General features: G+C 49.2%; 1 protein-coding gene across 1 annotated transcript in view; it reads left to right on the forward strand.

Annotated features, from left to right (window-relative positions):
* The window catches only part of BCAS3 (BCAS3 microtubule associated cell migration factor), a 373,523-nt gene extending 351,300 nt beyond the window's left edge, over positions 1–22,223 (forward strand). The window contains exons 25-26 of the mRNA XM_075719415.1: positions 4,469–4,534; positions 21,358–22,223. Coding sequence (XP_075575530.1) covers positions 4,469–4,534; positions 21,358–21,506 — 215 coding nt within the window. The 3' untranslated portion in view covers positions 21,507–22,223. The remainder of the gene's footprint in view (positions 1–4,468; positions 4,535–21,357) is intronic.
* Positions 22,224–27,445: the final 5,222 nt, after the last annotated feature.

Consider the following 27,445-nt stretch of genomic DNA (forward strand, 5'->3'; position numbering starts at 1 on the left):
TAGTTGATTTATATATTGGTACTGGTTCCAAAGACAGTGTTTATATTTCTGCACTGGACTCAAAATTGTGGAAGTTATAAACCTCCCTCTAATCCTAAAAACACTTATTTTAACTTATGCATGCCTTTATACTGTGCATGTCTTTAACCCCTGTTTGCGCTCCTTGGATTCTCTTCAGTCCTTAAATAGGTTTTGCAGAGATTTAATGGAACTTGCAAAGTCTTATTCGATCTGAAACGTGAATTAATGAAAATTTCTAACTCTGAATGTGAAGATCTGTACATGTGCAGTGCTCGGGTCCGCTGTGTGGACAAAGACGCCATGGGCAATAGGGTGGACAGTGAGGCTTTATCAAGTGCTCAGCTGGTCCTGACATGCACTTAATGGCAAGAGATAAATAGATTCTTTTAATGCCTTAACTGTTAGGACATAGCTGACACGTAGATTTATATAGTAATCAGGGCTGATACGCAGCACTAGTGCGGGGGAAGCGCATGCTCACGGTACACAGACCACTTTGGGGAGCAGATATTCGCAGTGTCTTTGTTTCGTACCTACCCCCTCGCGTTGCAAAGTGGAGTTGGCAGCGCTTCGCTGGTTTGCTGGTCCTGGCTATTGGCAGAGGCAGAAATGACCCAAAGATTGGTTATACAGGAAACATCAAACTGGAGGATGCTGAAAACATGAGGAATAGTCTGGCATTTGCAAGGAAGGGGAATTACATGGCCTGATGGGTCTTTTCCACCTCTGACTCCGACTGGTTGCCAAGAGCTGTCGGACAGTGGGTGGGAGAAGAACCAGGTCGGAAAATGACCCCCCCAAAAATCTACTTTCCTTGTGACCTAAATGATAACTCCAGTCATCCAGCTAGTTGACTTGATTGGGAAACCAGCTTTTCTCCTTGTTATCCAATTATCCAGACGACCCATGTCTATCTTAAGTGGAGTCTGCTGTACATAAGCTGTCAGCCTAGATACACATTTAATTCCAAAGAAGGCGTAAATTGGCAAAGATGCAAAAAGATGTTTTTGCTGTTTCAGTTTCTGTCAAACTCTCGCTGAAAAAAAAAAAAAAAGAAGGTCTACTCACAAAACGTTAGTGGTCAGTGACCTCTTTTGCTTGTAAAGCTTTGTTTTCAAGCAGCTACAATATTTACATTTGCAGTATAGTTTCTGAGTATGTGCTGGAGCTTCACATTGCATTCTCAAAAAAAAAAAAAACCCAAAAAAAGAAAAGCTAGTATTGTGATTTATGAGACTGTGCTTCCAGGAGACAAATATCTCTGACAATATTCCACTCAAACTGGACATGCAGAAATTGCCAGCCCAGGCTAGAAAACTTTCTCTCCAAAAATGCTGTAATCAGTAAATCCTCTTATTTATGTATTCCTTCAACAAGTACATTTCTTAAGCTTTCAAATGCACTTTGGTCATTTCTAGGCATCATAGTGAAAATTAGGCTATAATAGGGGAGCAAGCCTTTACAGTCTGAGCAACAGGATGTTTTCTGAAATGCATCTGTGGAAAACAATTTCTGTGGCTATGCCCTGTTTCTGTACCATGGGAGTCAAGCATGCTGAAGCCCAGGAGACAGATTCCCCTTGCGCTCTCTGCCCGTCCCTTCCGGGCTGAGGACGGCATCCGCAGCGGTGGTGCTGATGCGGGTTGTTCCTACAGAGGTACAGCATGGTCTGTGTACATCCCAGGGACCCAAATGCATTAGGCCCCCCGTCACGTCCACTTAGGATGTAGGCTGGCCTGAAGGAGAACCATGGATCTGTCAATTGGTCCCAGAAAGGAGTTGCTAACTCCAGGACAGCAGCAGTGAGCGTGAAACGGTGCAGCTCTGCATCTGCAGCACCAGGAGGAAAGGTATTCTCAACCCTGGGGAGATCGTCCCTGCTTCTCCTCCCTCCTTTGATCTGGGTGAAAGGTTTAGCTGCATGTTAAATCTAGGCACAGCTTCAGGCTCGACTTCCTCGTGATTTACCAAATCAAAACCCGTTCTCTACATTTTCTCGGGTTTATTACTATAAAGCACACAGCCCAGTGACAGAAGGGTAGATTTATTCTTTAGGAGACTAACACAACGGACAGTTTTCCAAGGGAGGATTGTCAATATATAAAATAAATAAGTATTCATCACTGCTCAGGTTATTTTGTCAGGAGAGGCAATACTGCAAACTTCCTTTAGTGATAAATGTGCTGCTGCCACTGTCAGACCCCTGGTTTTTCTGCCAGAAAGAGCCGATGGGGCGCGGGCAGCTGTGGAGATGCAGGATGGGGCTTACTGGCTTTGCAGTGCACGATTCCTGTCCGTGCCCGTCTGCTGCGTCTTCTCTGTTACAATTTGTTTGGCTGCCTGAGTGTTGTACTTATATTCATATCTAATTTATTTTGACAAAGCGTACCCAAATCCACGTTGCTGCAGCATTTTGTAAGTGGTGGAACTGTTCTGTGGACATACAAGAGTAGAATTGAGTTTTGTGGGCATGTATCCCTTTTTTTTTTTTTTTAATTCATCATGAAATCCAGTACCCTGTGATGGCTCAGTTTACACTGCAGTTTATGGAGCAAAATAACTTTTTCCTCTATCTATCCTGTCTCAGGAATACATATGAACTTACAGTAAGAAGCTAAATTAAAAACTGGAGAGCACCCCCCCCAAATTTCGCATCTCGGAACCAGTGCTATAGGTCTGAACAGGGAAGGATGCGAGTATGGCACCATCATGGTCAATACAACCCGCGAGGTTTGGAGAATTTAAAGCAAGATGTTTAAAGCCCGTTATAAAGTTTCAGTTTAAAAAAAAAAAAAAGGGGTATGGCTCATTTTTTTTTCCAAAACTCCTGCAAAACTCCAAGTCTGTCAACTACCACCTGGGGAAAGCCAGTGGCACAGCGGTGAGGTGCGAACGCCGCAGAGCGCCCTGCGCCTCGCCCTCAGAAGAAACCATCTGGATTCCTTCCAAAGTTCATGAACAAACTCATAATGCGATGAAGGAAACTCCTATGTTGAAGCAAACTCTTTAACCTGATTAATGGGATGTAAGTAAGTGGAGCTAATTAGACGGGCTGTTAGGGAATAGCCCGTACGAAACCTGGGATCAGCGCTCGGGGCGGTTGGAATCCTGGTCCCCAGCTGAAGCCCTGTGGTTACACCAGCCTGAGCCTAACTCGGGTCTTGACACCCTTGAGCTTTGCAGGAGAACGTTTTTGAAATCTTTAAGTGAAATTTGTGGTTTGGAGACATGAAGTCACACGCTTTCTGGCGTGCCTGGCTGAGGTGGGAGGAGAGTGAGCCGCTGTGCAAGGAGCAGCCTTCCTGGGTTTTTTCCAAAAGAGAGAATGTCTGTGGTCACAAGCTGTGTTCAGAGATGAGCAGCCACCTGGACAGAGATGTACCTGTACGTTTAGTTTCAGGATTAGCCCTACATAGAGTCAGAGCTTTGACTGGTACCTTTCCATCCCTTCCTTTCTTCCTCCCTCCCTTCCTTCCGTCCTTTCTTTCCTTGCTCTTCCTTTTAATTTTTCCAAGACAATTTTTCCCTTCCCTGTCCTCAGTTGGTCTTAATCCTAACTTGGGCATGAGATACAGGAACCCAGGAACACACACCAATTGATTTTCCCTCTGAAGAGCGTTTCTGCAAAGAGGTTTCTGCATAGGTTCAATGCAAAATCAGCTTGGGCAGCAAACATACTGGCGTATCAAATAACATTGATGCTAAAAGCAGCCTTTGAACTTCCAGAATATTCATCCCAGGGTCAGAGATTAAATTACCCCCCCTCAAATAAGTCTAAGAGCTCAACGCAGTTCTTCCCACAAAAGGTTTATTTGGATGAGACTCTTTTAAAAGAAATGAAAATTCAGGGCTCTTTAGGAGCCACCATTTTTGAAGTGCTGGATGATAAGAAGAGCGGCGTTGGCATTGCACGCATTTTAACACGGTTTTGTTAGTGATTTCTCACATGCAACGTGCAGCAGCAGCACAGCTGCCCCGCGCAGGACATCAAGCACTGCAGCACGGGCTTCTCATTCTGTCCTGCCCAAGCCGGTGTCCCTGGAGCAGCCCCGTCCTGCAGCCCTGCCAGGGCCAACAAGGGCATTTCTTTACTTCCCAACCATTTCCCAGGTCTCCAAACCCAGCTTGCCACCAGCCCTGGGAGTTTTTAGTGGAATTTCTTCCAGGTTGTACATTATTAAGGGGGGGCAGGGGGAGCGGGGATGGATGCTGGTACCACAAATGGTTCTGGTGTGGATTTAGGTTCATTGCTGTTTGTAGAAAAAAATGTTTCTGATGTTTCTAAAAGGAGCACTGATGCCACGAGACAGCTCTGACTTTCTGCCTTTTGATAACGAGTTGATCGACTGCTTTTACTTATTATCAGTTGTGGTGTGGGGAGATTCCTTTTCTTTTTCTTATTATTAAATCAAGGCATTTTTTAAGAAATATTTTATTTTTGATACAGACACAGCCGGTGAAGTAGCAGTAAAAAACATCACCACAAAGAGGCACAAGGCTTTGAAATGTTTTGGTATGTAACATAACTGTATTGTTCTCAGGTCTTAACTTTTGCACAAAGACTATTTCTCCTTGTTCTAAAAGCAAACCCTCTGTCAGCTTTCAAAGGGTTACGTACATAATGTGGTCGTAGGGGAGCAAAACAAAAAATATCGAAGTGTCTCAAATCGTTTCACAAATAACATTGTTCTATTTCTCTCCTTAAACGAACAAGAGTTTCTTTGATTTTTTTTTTTTTTAAGTCAAATTTAGGATTCTGCTGTTCAGAGCAGAGAGGTCACAAGGCCCTAATGTATTTAGCATTGACTGCCCTCTCTTGTAGTGCGTCTATTAGTCAGTAATTTGATTTGTACCTATTCATTTGCAGTCCCTGCAGGAGCTCTGAGCTGGCCCCAAGTATAATTGGTGCTGTCTCTATTTTTACATCATTAGATTAGCCCCGACTCCTGGCCACTTGTTGTCTGCGCTTGTCTGTCCATTTATACAACCTAATGTAACACAAAATTCATTACTGATCACATTACTTTCAACTCTGAAGCCAGCTTTGTGATAAACATTTTGTTAACCCTTTCTTGCCAGCACACAGACCTGGGGGATAAATGCACTTTCCCTTTGCAGAAAAATCAATATCATAATAAAACAAAGTGCAGTCACATTTCTAGATTTGTCATTCCTCCTGGAGAAAGAAATGGGGAGAAACATATATGAGATGACTAAATGATGTCTGCATCCAGGCATCTCGCGCTGCTGTATATGAAATGAGCTCAGCGGTGTCCTTTCTACTAGAATATAAAGAAGTGACACAAGATAGGGCCAGCACTCAATTTAAAACTTAATTTCTTACTCATTGTTCTGCAAGTGTTCTAGCTCTTCGGTGCAGGCTGTAATCGGGTTATGACATTATTGGAACTGGACATTTTTCTTCCAGTGCTTTGTCTCAAAGTAGTTAACAGAGAAACAATTCCCTTTCTCCTTAGAGATTTGTTATTGCGTTGGCTTTTGGTTTGTTTGCTTTGGTTTGTGTTTTTTCTTCCTAATGATTAAGCAAATTAATTTTCCTACTGCAATACTCCAGCGTTTCACAAGAAAATGTAAAGCTCCGTTCTGTCTAGCTTGGCTTTGCTCACATTTGACTGTTTTCGCTGAGTACCTCCTAAAGCATTAAGCGTTGGCATTACTGAGGCTTCTGCTATTGATTTCAAGGGGAACAAGAGGAAAGCCACGGTAGGTATTAATTTAGGCCTGATTCTGCAAAGGGCTGAGCATCCTTACAGCTCTGTTTGCAGCATCATGCCCACGAGGTGATGCTTGCTATTCAAAGACATATATTTTGGTGCACGCAAAAGCTGTTGATTTTTAACAGTTTTCTGAATTCATTTTCTGTTTGTACAGCTTGGCTTGGAAATCTGTTATTTTGGGTTTTCTAAATATTTAGAAACATTTCTCAGTGTTTATTAAATCTTCCCTTTAAAAGTCCGAGTCCTGAAGCCTGCCCCACACCGTGCGGTCCCGCGCTGAGCAGGGTGCAGGAGACTAGGAGACTACAGGCTTTTTCCATCTCTAGTTTCTATAATTACCTTGTTATTCCTTTTCGGAGTCTTTGCATGGTATTTTTATGTAGGATACGACTTATGGCAGGCGTATCTCTCTTAGTAAGTATAAGAGCCCTCGTCTCCCAGCATTTGAACCAGGAGTGGTATTTTTACAGCTGTTTCGTGAGCCAAAACTTGTTGCAGCTGCTGAGGTGGTGGCAGAATAAAGACAAGACAGTTCCTCTCCCTCCTCCCAAGCCCAGCAGCCCCAGAAGAGCCTTTTGGTATTTTGCTAATTTTTACAGGAGCAATCTTAGGTGTGTGCAGCATTGGCTGGCGCTCGCTCCTGAAGCCTGGCTTGGCTGGGGGAAGGCGCGAGTCTCCGTTCAGCTCTGCTGCTGCCTTTGTGCCCCGCGGCCTCTGCTCCAGCTTTGCCATCTGAGCACCGGGAAGGCCAGCACGCCCCGAAATCCCCATACGGCCTTCGTGACTCCTGTGACCCTCGCGTTAAGGACAAGCTGCAGCTCGGGTCACGGCGCGGGGCACGCCGCCTGCGCGGTGGCAGAAGGTGCGTGGCCAAGCCGGACCACGTGCCACCACCCCGCTCCCACCCCGGGGTCCCGCTGTTGGGGTTTGTTAGGCTGACACGCCGCTCCCATCTCTGCTTGCCCTGTAGTGCAGATCTCCTGCGCGTCTTGCATTAACTCTTTGAAAGTTTGAGCCTTTCGTTATCTTAAAACGATGTGCGGCCAATTTGCCGGCTCCCCTTCCTGCCCGTGCAAGCATTAGCATCGCGCTGATGCCAAGGGCATTTACCGTTCCCTGGATTGTGAAAGGACGATGGCCCAAGTTGTTGCAAAGCTTTCATAAACTATGCATTGCCTTCACCAGGGGAGACGGGAGAGGAGGCTGTAGAATGGAAACCCATTTATGCAATAAATTGTTAAGCAGTCGAACTGTTAAATGAACGCTTCTTATTAGAGAGAGACGATGAAGTATGAGTCACCAGCAACAAAATAGGCATTAACACAGCAAAACACCCAGCAATAAATGGAAGGTCAAAAACTAAAACAATTAAAATGTTCCAGTGTGAGCCAACCCTCTGGCCCTGCAGCTTTCAGTCCTCTCAGCCGCAGAGGCCCCTCTTCCACCGCGGGATCTGCTCCTCACGCTTCGGCGTCAGGAGGCGCGAGCCCTTCGGTGGACTCCCAAAGTGCCACCTCCGCCAGCTCCAAGGGTCTTCTCCCACCCGTTCGGATGCCGTATCATTTCCCAGCATCGTACCGTAGTCTGCAGCCCTGCCATCATCTCTCATCACCCCTGCGCGTTTCTCTAACAGAATATCAGACAAATAGTAACCTGATTTTTCCGATAATGTAGTCTTGCTGTCCATGGTGGAGTCTAAGAATATCAGGGCTTGGGGCCATATCCTTGCTTAACAGCGATGTTGTTCGCTATCTGACGCTCTAGTGGAAGCGGTCAAGAAGAAAGCGGGAAAGGGGGAGAGAAGGCAGGGGAAAAGGAGGGAAAAAACCCAAAGGGGATTTTGGCTGGGGGAGGATCTCCCTGATCGATGGGGAGGGAGACTCCCCGGAGCACGTCCCGCGGGGCCAGGTCTGGTGGCTGCCCCAGGAGGGAGCAGCGTTGCGGGTCCCCGGCGATGCTGGGGACGGTTAGTTCTCCTTGAGGTGTATATCGTAATTTGTGGTATGAAAAGATTAGCTTTCCTTCCATTCCTAGCCTGCTGTCTCCCCACCATGGATAATATATAAAACAGTAGACTTTTATTCATTAACATTTATGGGAGAATGTTAATATTAAACTGTAAGTGAAAAGCCCTATCTTATTGAATTCTTCTGCTGTGTTATTGGGAGCCTAATTACATTTTGCATTTAAATAAAAACCAGATGACGTTCAGGACAGTCAGGCAAGCATTCTGTAAGTGAGAATTTATCTTGCGATCTGGGTAAACAGTGTCTCATCATTTAACAGTTATTATAAATAATGGGTTTTTAAGCACTTTGCTGGGAGTTCATATTGGCTCCACACGGGTTGCACTAAGGGAGAGAGAATTGCAGTGACATCTTCCAGGCATCCGGTGAGGAGGAATCATATCCTGAGCTCACTTCTCAAGCTGCAGCAGTTTTCATCCTCCTCTGTTTATTATTGCTCAATATTGTGTGCATAATCGGCTGACAAAAAAACTAAGAGTAAGAAAAATGACAAATCGGTTGGAAGCGTTTTGCGAATGAAGAAACCGTCTATGCTGCTGCCCCAGCAGAAGTGGAGGGTGCTCGGGACCTCTGCGGAGGTTCATGCAAGCGGTTGAAACCTCCAAAGGCGTATTCTTTCTGTAGAAATGGTGCTGCGTCAAAGTTGTGTGTTCGCAAAGAATGAAAAAGATGTTGAGGCAAAACGTAAAGACAAGAAGATAATAGACTGGCGGCTTTTTTCGATGTTTCTGCTGGTGCCCTCTTAAATTACATCTTGGGTAATTACATGCTTGGTAAGGCACGAGCTAATTTAGAAAAAGACTAAAACTTGTAAAAAACGTAAATAGCTTTTTCCCCACTTCTGTTGTTTATATTCTGTGTTTCATTCCTGTCGCTTCAGACAAGGCGGCGGTGCTTTTGTTGCTAGCTGGCTTTTAGTCTTTGCTCCGTGTTCCTCAGACGTTAGCGAGAGCCTCTGAGATTTCTCCAAGCAGCTTCCCCGCAGTCTGTCCCGCATCCCGGGGAGGAAGGTGTTAGTTTTCCATGCGGCCAGAAATAAGTGGTAAGGGGATGAATTTTTTAAGCAGCCATTCGCTGTTGTGAAAAGATACAGAATTTGGGAATGCCTAATGCTGGCTGGTGGCGTGTCACCTCCTGACACGCCAGGAAGCCAACCACCCTGTAAAATCACTGTTCCAGGACATAAACTGTTTACTGCCTTCTTCTAGGAGAGGCAGTTTATCTCATTTTACAAGACGACCCCCGCAGCTAAAATACCATCCTTTTTTTATTTATTTATTTTTGGTATTTATTTGTTATTTCCTTGGTCAGTGACTTTCTCAGTATCTGCTGAACACATGAACTCTGTGTTTACATCAAAAGCCGATGGTGTTGTGAAAGACAAAGGGTCAGTATCACTTCTCTGACTGTTTCCAAAGATGTTTTTCTGGGAAGGCCACAGGCAGGAAGGTGCCGGCAGGGTCAGGAGCCAGGACCTGCCCCGTTCCCTCTGCTCCGGCTCGGTGGCATGGCATAGAATCATCGAATCGTTTAGGTTGGAAGAGACCTTTAAGATCATCCAGTCCAACCATTAACCTAACACTACCAAGTCCACCACTAAACCAGTTCAAGGGAGAGGAATAATTTCGTGTTTCCTGCCTTGGTGGCTGTATTATTTTTAATGAAGGTAAAACTAGGATTCACCAAGGCTGGAAAGGACCTCTAAGACCATCAGTCCAGCCATCAACCCAACACCACCATGCCCACTAAACCATGTCCCAAAGTGCCACGTCTACAGGTCTTTTGAACCCCTCCAGGGATGGGGACTCCCCCACCTCTCTGGGCAGCCTGTTCCAATGCTTGACCACCCTTTCCGTGAAGAAATTTTTCCTAATATCCAACCTAAACCTCCCCTGACGCAGCTTGAGCCCATTTCCTCTTGTCCTATCGCTAACTACTTGGGAGAAGAGCCCAACACCCACCTCACTGCCCCCTCCTGTCAGGCAGTTGTGGAGCGCGATAAGGTCTCCCCTCAGCCTCCTCCAGGCTGAACACCCCCAGTTGCACTAAGGGAGCGAGGAGCTGCGGGTGGCACACGCAGAACCCTGGTCAAGGTGAGTGGGATGGAAATGGTGGCAGTTCCCTAACCCGACCCAGACAGCACCGTGGCGGGGAACCCAGCGGCAGTGCCCCGTGGTGTGCTGCGGTGGGATGTGCTATGCTGGTTTTCTCCTAAGGCAGAGCACAGCATTCCCATGGACGGCATCTCCCATCTATTCCCGCGTGCCGTGCTGAGCAGCTGTTCCCATTGGGCGCTCCATCGCTGCAGCCGGGTTGTCAGGTGGAAATGATGTTTGGAGGCATTAATCAAAAGACAAATGAACCTAGCAGCCTTCCTCCCTCATCTGCAGCCACAGAGGCAGCAGAGGTAGATGAATTGTACAGGGACAGATCCCGAACCTGAAATCCGGGCGTGCTTTTTGGGTGGATGAATTGTACAGAGACAGATCCCGAACCTGAAATCCGGGCGTGCTTTTTGGGTAGGTGAATTGTACAGAGACAGATCCCCAACCTGAAATCCAGGTGTGCTTTTTGGGTAGGTGAATTGTACAGGGACAGATCCCGAACCTGAAATCTGGGCGTGCTTTTTTGCCTTCACTCAGAGCTACTTTTATCTGCACCCTTTTAAAAAAAAAAAATCTTTTGATTCTGTTGTGCCAGTATTACATTGTCTCTTCGGTTTATCTTTTGGAAATGTAGCTGATCACCCATCAAAACGTGAGTGCAAAGTCTGCAAAAGAACACAACATGAAGAGCAGGTCGTTATATTAACTTCACTGCCAGATGCCCAAGTACAAGGCAGAATCTGCACAGCTTGAGATGATTTAAATTGCCTTTTATGTGGGATGTGGCCAGAGGAATGCCTTGGTTTGCCATTAGGTCTTTTAGATTTCACACAAGAGTTATCCTCCGCCACGCGCTCGTCCACAGGCTGCAGCTCATTCACACGTTTGACAGTGCTTGTGAGAGCGTAACTTAAAAGGCAAGTTGTATTCGAATCAAGACTTGGAATAGTTTTTAAAATATTACTTTTAACACGAGAAAACCTCCAGTTGGCTTTTTTCAGCTGCCTTCTGGTTTCACGAGAACGAATGCAAACTGCTGTGCCGAACAACTCCATTAACAAAGGGCCGAATTAAGCTTTGGATGTCATTTTTATCAAGGCTCTTTCATATTTATGTCTAATATCAGAATTTGGAGCTATATAAATAAGATAGAGTGTATTAAGAGCCTCAAGCAATCCTGCAAGAGAGTGAGCCCACAAGGTTGGCCTGTTGTTTTTCCAGGCTCGGTTAATGCTCAATCTAGGTAGAGACGTGATTTTAAGAGGACTACTGAGAGCTTTGAGTGCTTCGTAAAATTAGGTCTGTGTTGAGAAAATTGGTCTGCTTGAAGCAGCGATGTCAACATAATCTTTAAAATAATTGACTAAATAGACCAAATAAGTTGCATTTGGAACTAGGATTATTCGGATGGGTTTGGAGTTTCTCAGCGACACTAAAACCAGCGCTGGGGAAATGGAAGGAGGAGACCTCTGCTCCTTAGATTTCCACCTGAGCTTTTCAGATCTGAGAGCCTTGAACCGGTTAGATGAGCAGGCCAGCCTGAGTCTGCGGTGACATCATTTCGTGAGCTTCAACAAACCTCTTCTGATTTGGACCAGCTGAGCATCTGCTCCCCCCCAACTTTTAACTTTTCCTTTGAATCGAACCCAAATTCCAGTCCGGTCTAGCTTCCTCCTCAGCATCAATCTGCACCGTGGAGACAGCCCAGAGCCTCTCAGTAGCTTTCCTCACTGGCCCGAAAGGCCACTTTGTGTCAGAAGTACTAGAAGTTGTGCCAGAATTACTTTGCTTTGTAATATTATACTTTTAAAATTAACTCGGCAATACGTTTGTGTCAGAAGCACATCATGCACATATGCGAGACGCACACAGAGGCACACTCCGAGCGCAGAAGTTGTCCTCCTCCGGGGTTGCCTTGTCTTCCTAACTGAGGGTTATTAAAGAGGCCAAATAACTGAGGTAGCATCACAAGAGGGGAAAAAATAGGTCTTAGACATGAAACAAACTGCTGAGGTTTGGAGAGTCAGGCATGTCTGAAATCCCCCGGGGGTTCAGTGTATCGGCGAGGGGCTGCCCAGGCCCTGAAGTAATTGCTGGATTTGTATTTTTGACCTTCAGGCAACTTTTCCTTACCCAGCTTTCCTGCTGGGACTGTTCGGCCGAGCGCGGGGCAGGAGGAGGGACCCCCAGCACTGCCTGCGCGTCCGGGTCGTCACGCTCCTGCGCGGTGGCTTTGCTGCAGCCGCCTTTGAGACGGGACCCCCCCGCCCCGAGATCTCGAGCGGCTCCAGCTCTGGTGGGAAGGGGGACGCTTAGATCCACGCGTTGGGTCCAAACCTGCTCTGGGTAGACGCGTGGCGGTTTCAGGAATAGGAGCATCGCCTCCAAAACTTCTGAGCAAGATCCAAAGAGTCCGGAGGGTGTAGGACGCAGAGCTGGTAGGTGTCGTGAACATGCGATTACATTGAATTTGTATTTGCCTTTGTGGAGTCAGAGGCTGACAGAGGGGTCACTGTTGAGCAATCCGAGGCACTCCCATAACCCTGGGAATGAGAGACCAAACCCAGGAATTTTAATACAGTGTTTTCTCTGCAAATGCTTTTGGTCTGATATACACAGATGTGGTGCTTGCGTAACTGAAGATACAAGATAATTCTGCCTAAATACATTAAAAAAACTTGTATACAGACTGGCTTGCACAGGAAAGTGCGTATTACGTATAAGTTACAGTATAGGATTTGTAGTAGCAACATACTGAAACTTTCAGGATGGGGTAGGAGGGAATTCCTTGAAACCCAAACAACCGTATCTGCATATTCATTTTAAAAACTCTTTGAGAAATCTTGCACGAGGAGTCATAGGCTTCCACGATGTGGATGGGCTGCAGAAATTGTTTTCTATAAGCATTTGACTGTTCTAGATTGGAAATTTCACGTACTGACTAAAATCAGTAAGTCCTCCTTCTGAAGCGCCATTTATTTAGGAAAACATCCTAAACCTCTTTACAAAAATATACAGCTCTAGGAAACTTGAGATTATTTTTTAAAAGCACTGCAGTCATTGTGAAAGTGCCTATCGTGAAGAATATTCCCTCTCTAAATGCTAGTCCTTTATCTAGTGCACTTTTAACCTTCCATAAAACGCTCAGAGTCAAGTCTGGCAAGATGCCAAAGTCTTGGGTCTCCTACTGCGTGGGCTCGATTCGTGTGGAGCTTTTTGGGTGCTCCTTTTAAAGGAAAAAAACCAAGCTGCTTGCTCTTTTTTTTTTTTTTTTTTCCTTCTTTTTTGGTAGACAAAATTCTTCAGAAGTTCATGCGTGAAAATGCTTTGTCCGCATCTCAACAATCTCTTCGCGCCGGGAGTAAACCCAGACATTTATGTAAGTTCAGATGTCCTCCCCGTTTCATAAGTGTTAGTCGTTTGGCATCTTCGCATTGAAATACGGCACTAGAAATGAAATTTACGGTCTCGGAGGGGCTCTGATGTTCAGAAGGCTCAGTCTTCGTTCCCCTGGTTATCTCCTGCCTCCTGTACTTCCTCATCTCCTTGCTAGATCCTGCCACCTTTTTTCCAACATGCCAGGTTTCATCTCCGAGTGCATGGCAGTAGCGAACTCTATGTGGATTCAGCGTTAGAGTTATTGTAAGGTAGTTTGACAGTAACTGATATTTTACATAGGCCACTGAATTCTGATTTCAGAGAAGTTGTTCAGGCAGTGTTTGCCAGTCTTTTTTACTTTGCAAATTTAATGTAGGTGCTTTTGTGGTGTCTCGACATCCTTCAGGTTGCAGCAGGATGAAATGGTTTTTAATACAGGGATTGATTTTCGGTGTTTAAACTCTGTAGTGTTACATTTCCCCTTTTGAATGGAGCTTAAAATCTCTTTTTTCAGCTTGCTGGTTTAAAAAAAAAGGAAAAAGAAACATTTCTTAGGAGCGGGTCTGTCACAGCCGGCCAAGCATCGCAGGAAATCAGTCCCCGCAGCTGCCTGCACCGGCTGCCGGAGCGCGGGGGGAACTGGCACGGGTTAACGGCTTCTGCAGGAGCAGGGCGCGGGGCTTGGGGCAGAGAGCAGGTTTAATTGACTTTTAAACATTATCATAATCATACGAACTCGTAAACGTTATAGTGGTATATAAAGCTGGGAACTGACTTTCTGCCCGTGCTCCCTTTGGAAAGGAGCGATGTAAAAATACATTTGCCCAGAAATTTTTTTTCAGCCCTCTCAAATTAAAAGGAGCTTGGAAAATTAAGAGCTGTAACGAGTACTTGGTGCTTTCGTTTCACTACAATTTAATATGAACGATTTTTGCTTCTCTGCATACCCAAAAGCACAGGTACCCCCGGGGGGTGAGGTGTCCCCCTCTGCCCTCGCCGCCGGCGGGTCCCTGTGCACGGCCGCAGCCGCCGGCGGGGCTGGAGCCGACTCCGCAGGTCCTCGCCTCAGAGCAGCCGCTGAGGGTGGTGGAGATGGATTATAATTAGAGCTCCCTCATTAGCATAATTGCATTTCATTTAAAAAAAAAAAAAAAAAGGGAATACCCAAGAAAAACCTGCAAGTGCAGTAGCAGTAATGCAATTTCCGAGCCTTTGTGTCGGGGCGGTATTTCTGCATCCCGGGTCGGTTTACGGCTTCCGTCGGCTTTTGAGCCCTTTTCTGCCTTGGGCTGCCCTGTGCCCGTCCCAGGCAGCGGCACCGGCTCCCGTGGGGAGCGGTTCTGATGTTTGTAGTAAACCTCCATGCAGCACTAGAGCCAAAAGTGTCCAGCTGAGTTTGGGATGTTGTCTAAACACGGCAAGATGGAGAGCTTACGTGTAAAAGCGCGTGTCGGCGTGCAGGGGCGCGGAAGCCGCGCGTCAGGGGCCGGTGCGAGCTCCTCCATGGGAGCACGTCCCGCTCCCTTCGGCGGCAATCAGTAAAATAAAAATGTTTAACTAATCTATTCACTGGGGAGCGTTGTGTAAATTACAAACAGTTTAAGAGATCCTCAAGACTTCTATTGTGTTAATACAAATTGCCTTTTAGTGTTTGCTTTATATAGGATCCTTTTGAATGAGAATCCAGATGGCAGAAGCTACATAATTATTATTCATTACAGTTAATAAGTAACACTCGGAAGCCCCAGTCAGCTCTGCGAGTCCCCCGTGATAGGCATTGTGCGAATGTGAGGGTAAAAAAATAGTCCTTGCCGCAGAATATTTTAGGATTTTGGTTAAAGACAAGAAGGTATGAAGGGCCCTTAGGTTTGCCTCCCCAGGAGCACGGACCGGGCTGTCATTTGGAGAGCTCTGCCTGCAGGGAGTCTTCTCACTTCTCCTCCGAACAAAGGAAATTATCTTTGATTTTGAAACGAAGCTCTAATTTTGGCCTTTTAGCTGTTCATTCAAGAACTGCTCGTGGCGGGGGGAGGTGGTTTCGGTAAGCAGCACCTTGTTTCTCTTGCCCACCGCTGGCAAGTGCCCATCTTGCATCCTCGTTTTGGGGAAGGGGCAGAGCCCGCTTGGCGCGCGGCGGAGCCCCAAAAGTTCCCCGAAACAATCGCCGTGAATGACAGAAATGAAATCGAGGAGATGCAAGCCCTGCTGGCCATTACCCCACTTCCTGCATCCCTACTTGTTAATTGTCTAATTCCTAACGAGTCTTCAGGCGTCTGATGGACTTTCTGATGCGTGCTCACTGCGACGCTTCCTCCCCTCCCCGGCCTCATCCCTTGCCAGAGACCTTGTTCCTTTAAAAATGCCATCCTTAAAAATCAGAAATACTCAGCCCAGCAAAAGGAAAAGGGAACTTGACATTAGTTGAGCTTGAAAGGCTCGGTGCTGTGAAAAGTGACTGACGTGTGAAAAGAGGCTACAATTAGTTCTTTCCCCGAGCGCTCTCCCATTCAGTCCAGGGTCACTCCTTCAGCGAGCTGCGGCTTTGAGGGTAATGTGTTGTGACAGTTTGAGATGATGAAGAATAATTCTTGTATTCAGAGTTGCTGCCGCTTCCCCGCTGCCCTGACACATCAGGCTGCTGTCATTGTATCGTTTATCCCAGCCGCGGCTCCGCCGGGCTGTGCGGGAGCCTGGGCAGCCCTCGGTAGGTAAGAGGAAAGGGTCAGCTCTTCCAGCAAATGATTTTGGAGGATATTTTGAAACTGTGCTTACCAGGGGAAAGCAAACAGAGAGAAAGGAAAAACCATTAGAAGAAATAATGCACTGGAGATGAGATTTTTGAGTAGACATAAAGGAGATACCACGGCTTCAAGTGGACCACTACAGAGAGAGCACGAATAAGAAAGGCAGCATAATTTATGAGTGTTCCGGGCAAAAGAGGGCTATATAGATTTTTTTTTTTTTCAGGCATTGAATTAATGCGCCCTATAAAATGGTTTCACATTTAAGCTTGGCAGGGCTTTATACCTTTCTAGATTTGATGGGGTCCTTTGACAGTTCCTGGAGCTTTCTGGAATTGAGGGTGCAGCCGCCTTGCTGGACGGGGGACGGCACCGCTCCCCTGGCCCTGAGGACCCCGGGCTGCCCCAGAGCAGCTCCTCCTCCTCCTCCTCCTCCTCCTCCTCTCCACCTTGGCATTCAGCTCAGGGACAGCGGAGAGTGGCTTGGGCGGCAGAACAAGGGACAGGACCATCAGGCTGCAGCGTGGTGTTTGGGAATATTAGCGGAAAGAAATGTTTGGCGGGAGGTTTCGTTTTCAATTTCTCATGCAACGCCGCAGGAAGGCTGCGCCGGTGCCGGTCAGCGGGCAGGCCTGCTGGAAGTCACGCCAAGCAGAGAGCAGCCAGCGTTTGCTTTGCAGCACCTTTAATGTCCCGTTGCTCGCCAAGCAGCCGCGGTGTTTCCACAGCCCCCGAGCGTGCCGGACCTGCAGCGCTGTGGGAGGGGGACGGTCCCCCCCGGGCGGGCTGGGGACCCCGGCCGCTCGCCCACCGTGCCACCATCCCCCGGCTCTGGACCACCGCTCCTCCCCACGCCGGCAGCAGCGAGGATTTGCCCTGCTGCCGCCTTCACCGCGGCGGAAAGCACGTGTGCCCTGAAAATCCCTATTATTCTGGGACCCTGGGTGATGCCAGCGGTGCCCATTGCTGTTACCGTCAAAAACGTGGGCAGCGCTGTTCCCGGCTCCCCTGAAGTGACTTTCTCCTCATGGCTTCAGCAGATGTTCCTGCTCCTTCGCCTTTTTTCCTCGTCGTCTTTTTTTTTTTTTAGGGCAGTCAGGACTTTGTGAGTCGTTTCCTCTGGGGACATGGGCAGGTTTTCGTATTTACGTTTCCAGTATTAGCATTTATTTGTATTTGTGTTTGTTTTTCACGGGCTTTTGAAAACCTCAGGGAGCCATTTATGGGGCCAAAATAATGCAAGTGCTGGTCTTCTCACAGTATTTCATTTCCTTGATGGTGGAAATGCTACGAGAAGAGCAGGTCTCATGTTATTTTGACCCCATAAATAGCTCCCAGAGGCCCCTTTCTTCCTTCTCCCACCCACTCCCCCCCAGATCAAATATTTAGGTTTCTGCAAAGCCTGACTTCTCAACCCTGGTTATCTTGCTTCAGCAGAAGCAAATTGCAGTTATTACAAAATAGCCAGAGAGTCTATAAGGTCGAATGGGTTTTATATGATGCACAATTTGTTGGCAACTGTACAAGTTCATTAAAGTGTATCATAAGAGGTTGTTTTACTGGTACATTTAAGGAAGTTAATACATCTCGACAGTATATGCATGGGGGAATGCAGATACAATAACCCTCAGACATGCTGGGGCCAAGTCCGTTCCTGGCGTAACTCCACCAAAGTAAACGCGATCGCTCGCCGGGCAGCCGTGTCCCGCTCCGCCGGCGGTGCCAAGCCCTGATCCCGCGCGGCCGCCGCTGCTCCGGGCTCTCCTGCTGCTCGCCCCGGTCTTTTTGCAGAGGGGATCCTGGTTTTTCCTTGCGTTTTGTGTTTTTCAGCGAGCGTGTTCCCAGCACGGAGGACGTCGGTGGTCTGACCGGTTAGGCGACACGTCTTCTGTAGGCCTGGGAAGTATTTCAGCTCCTTTCAGCTGTGCCACCCGGCTCGGCGGCTCCGTCCCGGGACAGTGGGAGGGCAGCGCTGCCCGCACTGCCTGTCTGTGGGGACCTGCCTCTTCTGATACCTACAGCCCACCACGCCATGCGGCTCTTTCTGCACTTGCTGGGTCTATCCAGGCATTGGGTCTATCGGAAATTGTCCCCCAGATTTTTACCCTATAAGAGGAAGGGTGTCCCCATGTCATGGAGCCGTTCCCGGTCTTGTCTGAGCTTCCCACGGGAATGGCACCAACGTTCCTGTGCACATGCCTCTGCCATGCCCTGGTCTGCTGGAAGGTCTGGGAGGAAGGATAATGGTTTGTGCTAGACTTTTTTTTTTTTTTAAATTATATTTTTTATTAAATAAACAGCTGGGAAAAAATGGACCAATTTGGGGGAATGTAGGCAAACGTGCTGCCTGTGACCCTAGGGGTCATATGTGCGGCACAGGTAGTCCCTGGTGACCGTGTAATGGCTAATTGCACATCTTGCATGACCCAGCCATGCACGAGAGCCGGGCCGGGCGAGGGCAAGAGCCCAATTTCCTGAGCACAGCGGTGCTTTCTGCTGCAGCGGTCAGGAGTTTTACAATGCTTTCTTAGGTATCAAAATACATTGCTCGTCTGCCTCGCTGTGTAATTAGTTCCAGAGCAAGCGGGTTTGCAATGCGGGGCTGTTTGAGAGTGCCCAGACTTGTTTGCCCGGAGGAATGTGTGCGTTTACCATCTGCGGCGCTTGGGATGGCAGCTCGGGTGCGGGAGCTCCCCCGGTTTTTAGCCTGACCCCTCCGAATGCAGAAGCGGGCACTGTGCAGGCTCGAGGACTGGAAAACTTGCCCTCCAGTTCCTCTTGAGCCTTTGCATCTCCTTTACCCTCTCTTTTGTCCCTCCCCGTTGCTAACTGAAGGGGTTTACGTGCCTGACGGCAGCAAGGGGAGCTCACGGCCGCCGCGCTCCGAGGGACGGCAGGGCCGGAGCAGCGGCGATGCTGAGCCGGGGTCGTGCGGCACGGCCGGGATGGGACCCCAGCCTCCCCAGCCAGGCCCTGTGCCCACCTCTGTGCCTCCCCGTTTTTTTGTCCATGCTTTTTCCCTGGCTGGCATCAGTCTCTGCAGTGCCACCCCCTGGCAGTCCCCCGCAGAGGTGACAAGCGCTGCCGGCTGCAGAAATCCCGCAGCCCCCCAGAAAGCCACCCTGCGAGCCCAAATTCCCCAAAATCCCATCCCGGCAGGGCATGCGGTCCCACACAAGTCACCGAAGGACAGGCAGGACGCGGCGTGGCCGAGGACAGGCGGGAGCTGGCAGGAGCCAGTGCTCGGCCCCAAGGGACTGAAACGGCCGGCAGGAGCCGTGGGGCTGCGGGGGAAGAAGCGCTCCCTCGCTCTTTCCCTCTCCCTTCTTTCGCTACGGTTACTGAAAGCATGACGTTTGCCTGCAAATCAATTATAGCTTAAAAAGAGAGAGGGAGAAGTAACCCCGTGCGGAGTTCAGCAGCCTGGATGCTTTTTGGGGGAGCCCCAGCCTGGCCAGCGCAGGCGAGGGCTGCCCAGCGCCCGAGAGCTCTGACGTGGGGCATTTAACCGAAGCCAGCTGTGTGCAGAGGGAGATAAAAGCCCCAAATCAGACAGGATAAGCACAGTATTAGTGTGGGATACGCCACTCATTGCTGATTTAAATTACTGTTTTTACTTCCTGAACTCATGGGAGAGTAAGGATGTGAGGAAAATGAAGAGGTTTAGACATGGACATTCCTTCACCAAATACTGGCAAGAAATTGTCATTAATACAGATGAGGTCATTATCGTCGCTGCTTATAGGGTGACTGGTTTCCTGCTGATTTGTTTTTCATGTATCCTGAGCAGATTATCTCCATTGCAAGTTACCTCCATGATCAAGGATTAAACCCCCGAGCCCTCCTTTGCTAGGTGTACCCTCGCCTGGCTGTTATCCCTGCGGTGCCCGGGCAGCAAACGGGAGCTGTGCGGTGGCCGAGGGATGCTGGGGCGGGATGCGTTTTGTTTTAGCGAAGAACTGACTTGCTGCTTTTGCTGCGCGCTTTGCGTATAGCTGTGTCCTTATCGTGCAGTCGCATTGCAGCAAAAGGACTGTCGTGGTGTGTACAAACGCTTAAATATCCCGGTGTGCAACAGAGATGTGCAAACGCGGAGGTGCAGTGATATTTAGCAGAGAGCAAAGCAGGCACCGCTCCTCCAGCTCTTGTGTCCACGGCTGGTTTCCATCCCCATCCGAGCAAAACCCCCGCTGCAGGGGCAGGGAAAGCTGCCTGTCTCCTCCGGGAGTTTGGCCCCTGTGCCCTACATGCACAGCACCGCAGTGTGCAGCAAACAAGGGGGTTTTTCCTTTTCCCCCTTTGGCAGCAGAGGAATTTGCCCAGAGCTCCTATCGCTATCCGGTCCCCTCCAGCGCAGGCTGCGCAGAAGCAGCCGGCAGAAGTCAGACTCGGGGCCGCGCGTTGCAACTCGCCAGAATATTTCTTGTAGCCTGTCACCGCGTGTCTGGGAGAGGATTCCTGCCGTGTACGTGGGGCTCTGCCTAATCTCACCGCTGCATGCCACCGCTGAGTGCTGGCCGGGGTGATGCTGCCCAGCGGCGCTGCTGCACGCTGCCACCGAGTCAACTGTTGGGTTCAAGTGGCTCGCAGAGAGGCCACGGTTAGAAACGATGCTCTGCACGCACAAAAATCCTTGTGTTTCGAGATTAGGGAGCAGCAAAGGTTTTGGGAGGTCAGCGAGGGGAGATGCCTGGATGTGTGTGACCAGGAGAGGAAGAGCCGCAGTCAGGCCTGCTTTCTCTTTTGCTTTGAGGCACAGCTCAGGCATGTAGGAAAGGGGGTATTTTCTCTTTGGCTCGAAAAAGCAGAGTTATTTACGTCCGTTTGTGCAGGATACAAGGTTGTGGAAAGTCCGTGGTGTTCCCAAGGTGGAGAATCACAGTGGGTATGCACCGCTGGTACACCCCACCGTAACCGGTGCTGCTACCGCTCCCCCTTCCCCGCCATCTCAGCAGCACTGCTGCAGAGGAAAGATGTTTTGTCATCTGCCACCGTACCCTTGGCACCTTTCTCAGTTCATCCATAAGCATCCCCACTATCGAATCCTGACACGTCACGACCAGTGGCCTCCTCCCAGGAAAGGGGCCGCTCTGCCGGGCAGCATTTAACGTCTCCGTCCAGCTCCGCTTCGGCTCGGCTGAGCTGTGAGCCCGGCAGGGAAGTAGAACGAAGAGCTGCGATGCCTCTGGAGTGATTCATCAAATCACCCCGGAAAAGATGGATGACGAACAAATGCAGCGTTAGAGCAATGATACAATAAACAGATTTGTCAATAAAGCAGCCGTCTAACGGCACTCCGGGTTTGTCTGAAACACTAACCAGGACCTGCTCTCTCTTCCCGTTGCAGAGCTTCAGCGAGAGGGAAGCATAGAGACGCTCAGTAACAGCTCCGGTTCCACCAGCGGCAGTATCCCACGCAACTTCGACGGCTACAGATCGCCCCTCCCGACTAACGAAAACCAGCCCCTCAGCCTCTTCCCCACGGGATTCCCTTAAATTAGCCGAACATCCAAGGAGAGATCCAGGCAGGGTAACGAGCCGCCTCTCCGCCTAAACAATCCCAGTGTGTCTGTCACCTGCCAGTTTGCCGCTGCGCTGGATGGTTCTCCTTACCCTGAATAAATATTGACGGCTCTTAAACCTTCCTGAAACATACTCACAAAATCTTGACTTTGTGTTCCTGTGCAATATGAAGAGACTCCATCTTCAATCCCGATAGCTCTGCGGCTTCTTTTTTCACTGTGTTCAGGAAGAGGTTAGTTGAGGAGAAACGTTTCTAAGCCATTTTTGGTCAAGCACATGGTTTCACAACCGTTCTCTGCTTTTTTGTGTTGAGAGATGAAGGGAATCTCCGTAACTCAGAGGAGCTCTCGCCGTTTGCAGAAGTGCCGAGCATTAACAAATGAACTGGAGAAAGTGGAAACTGGAGAACTTTCTGTGGACAGGGTTGATAATGTTATTCCTTCCTTGCTGCGTCTCCTTGCTGCCCTCCTTCCCCACTGATACTCATCAATGCCAGGAGTATTACAAATGGAAATGTTTCTTTTTGTTCTTCGGAAGAATTCTCTCTATTGCTCCGGTTTCCTTCTAGTCGTGTATTTTAGAAACGTACTTAATTGACTAACTGCAGTCACAAATTTCTCATATTTAGTTATAAAACTTGTTCACTGGAACTCAGATATCTGTCCAGAAATGCATGTGTCATTGAATAAATCTAAGTTAAACAAGAAACTGCTTAAATGGCAATGTTCATGGAGTGTTTCTGGGCTGGCTGTGGGCTTCGTATATCTTCCTGGACCAGACCATGTGCGTATTTACTAACTTGAGGGCTTTAATTAAAGCCATCGGTGGATGTTACGCAGCCAGTCTAGCTTGTTTTTGCATCCCTGCTTTCCTATCCCCATGTGCAAGGACAGGATTTTTAAAAACGGGAGGCTTAGAATGGTGTTTCTTGCACCCGCTTAGCACCTCTGAAAATCAACACCCATCTCTGTTCGGGTGTCTGACCCCAGCTCCAGCTCCTCGCGTTGGTCGGGGCCACTGGTTTCGGTGGGACAAGGACCAGGCGCGCTGGAGGCAGAGGCACCCACTCCATCTGGTGTGTTACAGGGTCACATATAAGAGGCTTTGCAGAACCCGTGTAGCAGCCTGAGCCTCTCTGTGCCATACCGAACGTGCGCAGTCCAAACTAGCACCGTGTAACTCTGCTGATAAAAGTGTCGTGGGCTCACACATAGTAACCACATGAATTCCTACATCTCAGCCAACTTGTGTCGAGAAGCAGAGAGTGAGAGGGACTGTCAGCTTATGAAATTTCCTTCCCACTACTTGTTTTTAATAGAAGCCATTTGAGTCATGGCAATGAGAGGAAACTATCTAAACCCACAAATCTTTTCACACTCTTATAGCTTAAACCAGCCACACTGAGTGATGCAGAACCGACCACCCTCTTCCTACTCCGTCCCCAAACACCAAATACCAAATTCAGTCTTGGGCTTGATTTTTTTTTTCTGTTTTTTAACCGTAACGCTGCGACTCAGATCTCAGAAGCCTTTTTTTTCCTCTCTCTTCAGGCTTGGAAACCACTAATAAAAACGGAGAGTCTGCAGCAATAATTTCAGTTTCTTGCTTGGTTTTCAGGCAGTCCTTTCTCAAGCGAAAAAAAAAAAAACTTCCTTGGGATGAAATCAGAGGAGAGTTCGCCCATAAGTAAGTACTCGCAGCTCTGGCCCGCTGGCTGTGTCTGCCGTAATGCTATGTTTCTTTTATGTCTGTAAAGTAATGGCTTGAAGTAAGGGGCTGAGGGTAGGGCTGGCACTGCGGACAAATGGGACCGCAGGGTCAAGTCAGTCCACACCAGTCAGAATTTTTAACACAGTTCAAGCCAAGGTCAGCTCCAAAAGTTCAAACAAAATCCAGATTAACACATACAGAAGGGATTGTGTTGTCACCATGATGCTTGTTTCCTTTCAGGCTTTCGAAGGAGCGGCCGTAAGGGACAAAGTTCCTGCAAAGGAAGGAAGACCGCTCTGCTCCCTCCTGCCTCAGACAGCTTGGTTGCTCGTTCCTTCTGAACACACAAAGTAGGATAGCGCATAACGCAGAGTGGTGTCATTGGAAATGTATTTGTTGTTGGCAGGCATTAAATCACTTTTTATAAGTGCTGCAATACGGCCATGTGGAAATTCCCAGTCTGCAAGAAGCGCTCCTTTGAATCAGGATGTTTTGTTTAAAGGGGGGGGGGGGAACAACCCTACAAACTGGGGCTGTACCAAAATATTTTCAGTCTGGTTCATTGAAAAGAATGTCCTAAATTCCCTGTTGTTGATAGCCCCGTAGCCAAACTGTTAAGAAAGCCTAGAGCTTTAAAAAAAAAAAAAAAAAAAAAAAGCAGCACTGCAATAAGGTGGCTAATTTAACTTTAATTTGATACTTTCACAGATGACCCAGCAGAATAACCACCAAGTTCCAGCTCTTCAGTGAGCCAGCGAAAGCCAAGTGTGTTGCAATGCTAACTCTATAGGGTCTGATTCAACGCGTCCCCGCGGTGCGTGCCTCGCTCGCGGTGCACGCCTGCTCCCGCCGATGGCCCCTGCCTTTACCGTACGCGCGAAAGCCCCCCGGTTTCAACTGGGTGCCACGTGCTTTCCTGCGACGACACCTTTCTTCCACCTTAACCTCATCGGCGATGCTCTTTTCAGGCACCGGGAGGGAATATTGCTGCTCTTTGATGATGTCTAGAAGCTGCTCCTAAGGGAGGTTTGCCTCTGACTTTAATGCAGCCAGGTTTTCAATCTAGGGACCTGATCCAAACCCCACGTAAAGCAAAAAACCAGCCAGAGGCTCATGGTCGTCCCAGAATTTTGGACAAGTGTCTCCCGTTGTTATGGAAATAATCCAGGTGAGTTCCTGAAACGCCGGATTTTCAAACGCAGCGGCTGGCAGGCGGTCGCAGGCAGCCCAGCAAGAATGTTGTGCCATGATATAAACCACTGGCTCAAAAAGAGCCCAAAAGACATGCCGGACTTGCAGGTTTTTAAACTGTTTCCAGTAGTAGTAAGCAGCGGCCTCCTGCTGAGTTCAAAAGGCAAAACGTCTCATTTAAAGCAGGGCGGACTGTATATCACTCTGTGCGTAAAGTGGAGCTCTTCTATTAAAAGTTGAGTTCAGATTTCATGAATTAACATGAAATACTGCTTTCTTATCCTATCCTGGTTTCTGTAATAAACACACGCATGTAGCGTGCTTAAATCATGGGAGGGGAATGTTTTGCTGCTTGAAAAGAAGCGGAAAGTCAAAGGTTCTCCAAATGTGACAGCTCGAAGTTGAAATGAAATCAAATGGCAGAACCAGCCCAGGGCCCGGGCACAACCAGCGGGGCTGGCGTTTCCCCGTGCTTTGCAGCGGGGCTCGGGCTTCGTGTGCTGTGCCAGCGAAGCCCAGCCCTTACGAGCCCCGACGGAGCGCGGCGCTCTGGCCGAGCAAAGCCGACAAAGCCCACCCAGCCGCCCAGCCCCGCGAGGGACGGCCGCCGGCTGTCCTGCCCCGAGCAGCGTTGGCCAGCCCGAGAACGAAGCTGGCTGGCAACGGGGCTGGGAGAAGGCAGGCCAGCGAGGGCAACCGGCCGAGGGCAAAATACCACCGAGGTCTCCGTCCTCCTTCCCCAGCAGAGAGCCTGGAGGAGGGTTTTGCTGCAAAGTGCAGCTGTGAAATCCCTGAACGCTGCTCCCCCTCCTCTCTGACCCTCCGAGCACGGGGGTAAACGCACGCTGCTTTCACTGGGGCTGCCTTCGTAACCTTCTGAGGATCCAAACTGCGGCCGCGCCGCGTCTCTACGTTTATTTTCTCGCTTCTTTGCTCTGGCTTGTTGCTGTGCAGGGTAGGAAAGTTTGCGCCATTTCCTGTTGTCTTTCCCTTATGCTCCTGAGATATTGTAAAAATGTTCGGTATCCTCCAGTAGGTTGTAATCACTTCACCCTAATGTTTCACAGCTGCTAAGTGTAACTTTAAACCCAACCATTTGAGCGCTTACAATTAGTGAGTCAATGGAGCTGAGATCGGGTCTCCGTGTGCGAAAAGAGAAAATGAAACTTTCCCCCCCGCCCCCCGAGTTTTAATTGGATAAAATGGGAACAAAAGTTGTGGAGATGAGGGGGTTTTTTTAATGCAATAAATGATTAGTGGCTTATGTGCTAGGAAAAAAATAATTGAATCCACTGCTTGGCCTGTTTCACAGATGGAAAAGGCACCGGGACAAGCATGTGTCTGCGGCGGCAGCGCCTCTGTCCTGGTAACTGCACGAACGCCCTCTCGGAGCTCCCTGCTCTCCGTTTGCAGGAGCGGAGCTGGTGAGAACAGAATTAGCTGGAGACAAGAGGCTTCCGCTGTCCCCCACCGTCGCCCCGTGCTCGTGCTGGTGTAAAACCATTTGGCTGCCCCAGTGCTGCCTGGGTCTTCACCCCAGCTCTTGCTTCTCTTGGTGCCTTCAGCCCCAGCCATGCAGATAGAATCATAGAATCATCGAATCGTTGAGGTTGGAAAAGACCTTAAGATCATCCAGTCCAACCGTTAGCCTAACACTACCAAGTCCGCCACTAAACCAGTTAAGGGTAGAGTAGCAATTTCATGTTTCCTGGCTTGGTGGCTGGATTATTTTTAATGAAGGTAAAACTAGGATTCACCAAGGCTGGAAAGGACCTCTAAGACCATCAGTCCAGCCATCAGCCCAACACCACCATGCCCACTAAACCATGTCTCAGAGTACCACGTCTACATGGTTTTTGAACCCGTCCAGGGATGGTGACTCCCCCGCCTCTCTGGGCAGCCTGTTCCAATGCTTGACCACCCTTTCCGTGAAGAAATTTTTCCTAATATCCAATCTAAACCTCCCCTGGCGCAGCTTGAGGCCATTTCCTCTCATCCTACCGCTGGTTCCTTTGGAGAGGACACCAACCCCCCCTCCCTGCACTGAAGCCCCAGAGGTGAAGGCGCCGCAAAAGCTGTGAACGGGGCAAAACGGCACGCGGCCGGTGAGTCTGGCTGCGGGGGCAAACAAAGGAGCTGACGACGAAGGTTGGGGCGATGCCTCCGGAGAGGAGCGCTGCCTCGCTCCCTGCGCCGTGCCGCGCTGCCCAAGCCCCGCGGGGTGCAGGCAGGGCCGCCCGCGCTGGCAGAGGTGGCGGCCGTGTCCCCACGTGGCTTCACGGCCAAGGCCGGGGGCGAAGCGGCCAGCGTCGGGGGGGTATAGAGGGTCGTGCGTTATGCAAAGCTGTTTGTAAACGTCGTAAGCCTTTCATAAAACAGCACAGGGGCCGTTTAATCCCGTGCTGTTCCTTAATGTTAATTGAAGACAAGTGTAAACCGAGGCTGGTACCGAAGAGTCCTCCCAGCCCAGCAGGATAAAGCCTCCTTCGGCTGATGTTGCTGGGTTTGTTCCTGCTCAGCGCTCCCACCTCCTGCCCGTGCTGGGAGCAGGTTTCATTTATACCAGAAAATGCCTTTACCCTGCTGAAAGCAAAGGGCGGGTCGTAGCGGGGGTGCAAGCCACCAACTCTGGAGCTGGACCGGGGACGCGGCAGGGCCGGTGCCTCCCCCGTCCCGCGCAGCGCCCGGTTGCACCCTCGCTCCTCCGACGCCGTCCGCGAGCAGGGTCAGCGCCGGAGCCGGCGTTTCGCACCGCGGGATACGGCCTGGGGGACGTGCCGCGTGTCCCCCCAGCCTTCGGGGCACAGCCGTTCCTGGCCGTGCCTGGGCATTGATACCGTCCCATCAATTGCCACCCTGTCCCTCGCTGGGCTCGCCTGTAATTTGAAGCTGTGCGTCTGTCGGTGAGTTCCCAGGCTGAAGTTTTGCCTTTCTTGGGCATTTCTGCTGCGGGAAATGACACTAAAACACTGATGGCCCCGTGCAGGTTGCGGGCCGGTGGCAGGTATGGG

This window comes from Pelecanus crispus, chromosome 12 (assembly GCF_030463565.1).
Source record: "Pelecanus crispus isolate bPelCri1 chromosome 12, bPelCri1.pri, whole genome shotgun sequence".
Lineage (NCBI taxonomy): Eukaryota > Metazoa > Chordata > Aves > Pelecaniformes > Pelecanidae > Pelecanus > Pelecanus crispus.